General features: G+C 45.9%; 1 protein-coding gene across 13 annotated transcripts in view; it reads right to left on the reverse strand.

Moving 5' to 3' along the window:
- Positions 1–525: 525 nt before the first annotated feature.
- LOC112076339 (transcription regulator protein BACH1) overlaps positions 526–7,405 on the reverse strand; it is a 10,706-nt gene continuing 3,826 nt past the window's right edge. The window contains exons 3-6 of one of the 13 annotated variants that reach the window (XM_070441277.1): positions 5,835–6,041; positions 5,039–5,629; positions 4,982–4,999; positions 526–4,593 (exon numbers count right to left, since the gene is read on the reverse strand). In XM_070441277.1, coding sequence (XP_070297378.1) covers positions 5,360–5,629; positions 5,835–6,041 — 477 coding nt within the window. In that variant the 3' untranslated portion in view covers positions 526–4,593; positions 4,982–4,999; positions 5,039–5,359. The other 12 variants (XM_070441276.1, XM_070441279.1, XM_024143156.2 and 9 more) reach the window with 12 other exon arrangements.

A 7,405-nucleotide genomic window follows, 5' to 3' on the forward strand; every position in this document is an offset into this window, starting at 1 on the left:
TACAGTAGGTACAGGTGGTCGTAAGCTGTACAGTCCGTTCATGTCTGGTCTGATCAGTCGTCTGCGGTACAGTGTCTTAGCTAGGTGGTCTGTACAGTATCGGCTACAGTGGCTCTGGCTCAGCTCTAGAAGTGCTGGTAGCATAGTAAGGAGCTCGAGAGTTATATTTTCTACGTGAATGTAACTCGAGGGTGGGTCTGGGTACAGATAGGCTACATTGTCTGACAGTAGGCTGACGATGTAGTCTGGGTACAAAGTTGTCTGTTACATGAGTACAGTGGTCTGGTACAGTAGGCTACAGTGGTCTGGTACAGTGGTCTGGTACAGTGGTCTGGTACAGTAGGCTACAGTGGTCTGGTACAGTGGTCTGGTACAGTGGTCTGGTATTGTGGTCTGGTACTGTGGTCTGGTACAGTGGGCTGCAGTGATAAAATGCTGACTGACAGAATACATCAATATAATACATGTGGAGGGAGAATTCTCTCATTTCTCTTTTAATAAAACAAAAATCGTTATAAGAGGTAGTGTCTTTAAAAAAAAAAATTTTTTTAATTTATTCCAACCAAACAAAGACATTATCAGATACAAACGTGCTTTTTTGTAGTCAAGGTTAAAGGGGTCCGTTGGTGATTGGTTCCTGTGTTAACCCCATGACAGCCAGGCTTTACACAACAAACAGACAATTAAAGGATTAACCCATCCTAGAACTAGAGGCATCACTACAGACCCTGGTTTGATTCCGGGCTGTGATCGGGAGTCCCATAGGGCAGCGCACACAAATGGCCCAGCGTCGTCCTGGTTAGGGTTTGGCCGGTGTAGGACATCATTGTAAATAAGAAATTGCTCTAAACTAACTTGCCTGGTTAAATTTAAAAAATGAAACGTGACATACAGTGCCTTGCAAAAGTATTCACCCCCCTTGGCATTTGTCCTATTTTGTTGCATTAAAAATCCATTTAAATGACAGGTTGTATTTGGATTTCATGTAATGGACATACACAAAATAGTCCAAATTGGTGAAGTGAACTGAAAAAAAAATTATAAATAAAAATGTTAAACTGAAAAGTGGTGCGTGCTTATGTATTCACCCCTTTGCTATGAAGCCCCTAAATAAGGTCTGTTGCAACCAATTACCTTCAGAAGTCACACAATTAGTCAAATAAAGTCCACCTGTTTGCAATCTAAGTGTCACATGATCTGTCACATGATCTCAGTATATAAAACACCTGTTCTGAAAGGCCCCAGAGTCTGCAACACCACTAAGCAAGGGGCACCACCAAGCAAGCGGCACCATGAAGACCAAGGAGCTCTCTAAACAGGTCAGGGACAAAGTTGTGGAGAAGTACAGACCAGGGTTGGGTTACAAAAAAATATCCAAAACTTTGAACATCCCACAGAGCACCATTAAATCCATTATTTAAAAAATGGAAAGAATATGGCACCACAACAAACCTGCCAAGAGACGGCCGTCCACCAAAACTCACGGACCAGGCAAAGAGGGCATTAATCAGAGAGGCAACAAAGAGACCAAAGATAACCCTGAAGGAGCTGCAAAACTCCACAGCGGAGATTGGAGTGTCTGCCCATTGGACCACTTTAAGACGTACACTCCACAGAGCTGGGCTTTACGGAAGAGTGGCCAGAAAAAAAGCCATTGCTTAAAGAAAAAAAGAAGCAAACATGTTTGGTGTTCGCCAAAAGGCATGTCTGGGACTCCCCAAACATATGGAAGGTACTCTGGTCAGATGAGACTCAAATTTAGCTTTTTGGCCATCAAAGAAAACTGTCTGGCGCAAACCCAACACCTCTCATCACCCCGGGATGTTTTTCCCATCGGCAGGGACTGTGAAACTGGTCAGAATTGAAGGAATGATGGATGGCGCTAAATACAGGGAAATTCTTGAGGGAAACCTGTTTCAATCTCCCAGAGATTTGAGACAGGGACGGAGGTTCACCTTCCAGCAGGACAATGACCCTAAACATACTGCTAAAGCAACACTAAACTGGTTTAAGGGGAAACATTTAAATGTCTTGGAACGGCCTAGTCAAAGCCCAGACCTCAATCCAATTGAGAATCTGTGGTATGACTTAAAGATTGCTGTACACCAGCGGAACCCATCCAACTTGAAGGAGCTGGAGCAGTTTTGCCTTGAAGAATGGGCAAAAATCCCAGTGGCTAGATGTGCCAAGCTTATAGAGACATTCCCCAAGAGACTTGCAGCTGTAATTGCTGCAAAAGGCGGCTCTACAAAGTATTGACTTTGGGGGGTGAATAGTTATGCATGCTCAAGTTTTCCGTTTTTTCGTCATATTTCTTGTTTGTTTCAGAGGCATGTTGTGTAAATCAAATAATACAAACCCCCAAAAATATATATTTTAATTCCAGGTTGAAAGGAAACAAAATAGGGAAAATGCCAAGGGGGGTGAATACTTTCGCAAGCCACTGTACAACGTCATCATGATAAGGTTCTCGTCATAGGGGATGGAGATAAACCTTTCATAATTAACCATTGGGATTAAACTATCACATTTCATAATTCTTTTAAATCAATTTCCTCGTCAAAAAGACAGTAGATGGAATACTTGTCTACATCCACTCGTCTATATCGTCATGACAAAGTACAGTATATATTTAGTTGAAATGTCCGCAGTCAGATCAATACCCCTTCTTCAACTGTGGGTTTTGTTGTCGACATGAGTTCCAACAGATCTCCACAACAATGTCCACATGTTGCTTCCTACCTTATTAGAATGACGAAATGGAAAAACATTTTTTTTTACAGTAACAGCTCTCAGATTTTATTTAACAATGTAAAATATTGGAATTTTGTAGTTTTGATTGGATTATTCCTTTAAGACAGCGAGAGAGAGTTCTGTACATTGTATCGCTATATCTGCAACTCTCATAACCTGGTGGTTAAGAGAGTTGGGCCAGTAACCGAAAGGTTGCTGGTTTGAATCCCTTGGAGCAGACTAGCTGTTGATGTGCCCTTGAGCACATACTTTTGTATATACAGTGTAACTGCTCTTGTAAATCACTGGATATGGATAACAGCGTCTCTCCGTGTCAAAGTCCTGTATGTTTTGGAGTGTACCATTCATTCCAGAATTAACTGAATTGAAATAGGTTTGGGGACAAACCTGGTCATGGACTCTTGATAGTTCATCAGACATTACCTGAACACGAAAGGTTGGAGAGCAAGTCCCGTGGATTGTTCCGGAATAGTTCAGTTCTAAGAACACATGGTCCCATTGGTCAACACTCTCCTGAGACAGATAATAGCAAGTCTTCTGACTGCTGCTGAACGGTCGACCAACCGGTTGACCTTAAAATTGACCGGAAGTTGACATGAAGTTGACCAAAAGTTAAATTAGCTTGGTGTTGCTATTGAAGAAAAGTTCTGTGAAATAAAGTTCATTCAGAGAGAGTTCTTGGAGAAGCATAAATCTGTAAAGTAACTTCTTATAAAAGGAATGCTCATCACTACAAGGTACGATTACTAAAAAAAACTAAAATAGTGGGTGGAGGTTTCCAATGGTCAAAGAAGGTATATAGAGAGTAGAGATACATCAGTAGTGATTGTGTTCTTTATGTTAATAATCACATGAATGAAGTTGCAGAGGGATGTGGTTCTCTTTCACACACAGGTTGTCCCTATAATCTCTTCTTTCTACCGTAGTGTGCACTTGTTCACTTCCCTTCATGGATTTGAAAGGAAAGGACTGGTATATGGAAACTGCCTCTGGCCCAGAGAAGGCTGAACAAATAAATTATAAGGGTGGTGTGGGAGACTATTCTTTATTTAAAGCCTCATTTAGATATTGTTCTGCTTATAAAATCGGTAATAACGCAATAACCCCCCATTTCTGAATTACATCAGTTTGACTGGTTCTTAGGAAATGAAAAGTTGTGAAAAAATAAAAATCTCTAAGATTTTAGTTAGTCTATGCATGATATTTTCTGTGGTTGAAATACTGTCATCTTTTACGTAACCGTGGCAATCACGGGAAGAGATTGCACTTGCAACATTGCCATTACATCTGCCTGCACTAACCCATCACTCTAACCCATCACTAACCCATCACTCTAACCCATCACTCTAACCCATCACTCTAACCCATCACTCTAACCCATCACTAACCCATCACTCTAACCCATCACTCTAACCCATCACTCTAACCCATCACTCTAACCCATCACTCTAACCCATCACTCTAACCCATGCCTACACCAATCCATCACGTTTAAATTCCTCGGACACTTCAGGAGGAAGGAGAAGTTATTGGGATGCACCTACAGTCTCTCTGTCTATAAAGTGGAGATAGATGATGGTTATTTTAGTTAATTTTTTATTTTACCTTTATTTAACTAGGCGAGTCAGTTAAGAACAATGACGGTCTAGGAACAGTGGGTTAACTGCCTTGTTCAGGGGCAGAACGACAGATTTTTACCTTGTCAGCTAGGGGATTCGAACTTGCAACCTTTCGGTTACTACACTCTAACCACTAGGCTACCTGCCACCACTAGGCTACCTACTCTAACCACTAGGCTACCTACTCTAACCACTAGGCTACCTGCCACCACTAGGCTACCTGTGCCACACTAGCTACCCCTCGCCACCACTAAGCCGACCTGCCACCACTAGGCTACTACTCGTAACGACTAGGCTACCTGCCACCAATAGGATACTGCCACCCACTAGACGTACTGCACTGCACCCTAAATGCACACAGGCTTACCTACAAAGGCTACCCGTACGCCTGCACCGCCACCTAGCGACGCCTACCTAGCTACTAAACCACGTAGGCTGACCTACTCTAACCACTAGGCTACTCTCTACCTGCTAGACCAACGTAGTACCTGCCACCACTAAGCTACCATGCCACCACTAGGCTACTCTCTAACCACTAGGGCTACTACTCTAACACGACTAAGGTACTACAGTCTAACCACTAGGCTACCCTGCCACCACTAGGCTACCTGCCACCACTAGGCTACCTACTCTAACCACTAGGCTACCTACCACCAATAGGCTACCTGCCACCACTAGGCTACCTGCCACCACTAGGCTACCTGTCTCTAACCTGCCTCCCCCAGGTAGCCTAGTGGTTAGAAATGTTTCCTCTGTTTAGGAGTTATTGCCTATTATAAGCAGAACATAGTGGTCATGATGGTGATGATGATGATGGTGGTGATGAAGATGATGGTGGTCGCTACAGGTGTCCGGACTAATACCTTTTGTTGGTCACACTGTTCCATGGGCAGGGTATCAGTCACCTGTTCACAGATATGTACCTGAGGGTCTGTCCAATCACCTGATAGCTCCTCCCCTATGGGTGTGTCCTTGGGATAGCTGGTCTAAGATTCTAGGGGTTCAGAGGCTGAGGAGCAGGCCGAGAGAGAAGCCAGGGGCTGTAGTAGTCCATCTAGCCCAGGGGAGGCTGGGTCTGTGGGGGGGATGAGAGCAGAGAGAGGGCAATATGGGGAGGCTAGGACCTGGAGTTGTTCGGGACTCAGGGCGGACTCGCTGCAGACCCCCTGACACAGTTCAGACACACTTTGCCAAGTCTTCAGTTTCATCTGGATCAGATTGGTCCTCTCTGACATGAGATGGTCCTTCTCTGTCCTCTGGGATAAACACATACAGGGAGAAACACAGAGAAATCACAAACACACACCAGATACACACACACACACATGCAGAAATCACAAACCCACAAACACCATGCACATACAGAAACACACATACACACACACACCAACAACAAAGTACATTAGTAAATGGAATAGCCCTTTCCTGTAGCAGCTTTAGGAGACAGTCATGTCACCTCACCAGTTTGTCAATCTCACACTCCAGGTTGTGAATACAGTCCAGCTTCCTCTTGCGACAGCGCCGGGCTGCGGTGCGGTTCTTACTCCTGCGTCTGACGTCGTGGACAAAGTCCAGCTGTTCTCTGGTCAGAGGCTGGTGCCTCAACGTCAGCTGGAAGTCATTCCTGCTCAACGCCAAAATCTGACCTACAGAGAATGGCAGTTGTAACTGGAAAACACAGAGAGAGACGGATCAAGACCGGTCTGGATTGGATCGATACGTTTGACCATATACTGTACATCTATAGGTACACACCCCATCTAGTAGTACTGTAGTGTTAAGCATCTAAAAGCAACAGGCCAGGCTACAGGTAGAGAGAGAGAAGAGAAACTGAGGGTGTTAACGTGTCTGATTCAGCTGGTCAAGGCCAGGCTACAGGTAGAGGTAGAGAAGAGAAACTGAGGGTGTTACCGTGTCTGATTCAGCTGGTCAAGGCCAGGCTACAGGTAGAGAGAGAGAAACTGAGGGTGTTAACGTGTCTGATTCAGCTGGTCAAGGCCAGGCTACAGGTAGAGAGAGAGAAGAGAAACTGAGGGTGTTAGCGTGTCTGATTCAGCTGGTCAAGGCCACCTCTGGCTATAGGAGCAGGACTCTCTCCCCATAGTATCTCCCTGGTCTTCTGCGCTATAGGAGCAGGACTCACTCTCCCAGTAGTATCTCCCTGGTCCTCTGGCTAGTAGGAGCAGGACTCCTTCCCAGTATTACCTCCCTGGTCCTCTGGCTATAGGAGCAGGACTCTCCCCCAGTATTACCTCCCTGGTCCTCTGGCTGTAGGAGCAGGACTCTCCTCCCTCTCTCCCAGTATTACCTCCCTGGTCCTCTGGCTGTAGGAGCAGGACTCTCCCTCCCTCTCTCCCAGTAATACCTCCCTGGTCCTCTGGCTGTAGGAGCAGGACTCCCTCCCTCGTCCTCAGTATTACGCCCCTGGTGCCTCTGGCTAGGAGCAGGACTCTCTCTCCCAGTATTTACCTCCCTGGTCCTCTGGCTGTAGGAGCAGGACTCACTCTCCCCAGTAGTATCTCCCTGGTCCTCTGGCTGTAGGAGCAGGACTTCACTCTCCCAGTATTACCTCCCTGGTCTCTGGCTGTAGGAGCAGGACTCACTCTCCCAGTATTACCTCCCTGGTCCTTGTGTAGGAGCAGGACTCACTCTCCCAGGGTGTGTATCCCCCTGGTCCTCTGGCTATAGGAGCAGGACTTCACTTCTCCCAGTAGTTACCTCCCTGGTCCTCTGGCTGTAGAGCAGGACTCACTCTTCCCAGTTTATTACCTCCCTGGTCCTCTGGCTATAGGAGCAGGACTCTCTCTCCCAGTATTCCTCCCTGGTCTCTGGCTAGTAGGAGCAGGACTCACTCTCCCAGTTACTACCCTGTCTCTGCTTAGGAGCAGGACTCTCTCTCCCAGTATTACCTCCCTGTCCTCTGGCTAGTAGGAGCAGGACTCCTCTCCCAGTATTACCTCCCTGGTCCCTGGCTATAGGAGCAGGATCTCCTCTCCCAGTGATTACCTCCCTGGTCCTCTGGCTATAGAGCA

Source organism: Salvelinus sp. IW2-2015, unplaced genomic scaffold (assembly GCF_002910315.2).
Source record: "Salvelinus sp. IW2-2015 unplaced genomic scaffold, ASM291031v2 Un_scaffold3697, whole genome shotgun sequence".
NCBI lineage: Eukaryota > Metazoa > Chordata > Actinopteri > Salmoniformes > Salmonidae > Salvelinus > Salvelinus sp. IW2-2015.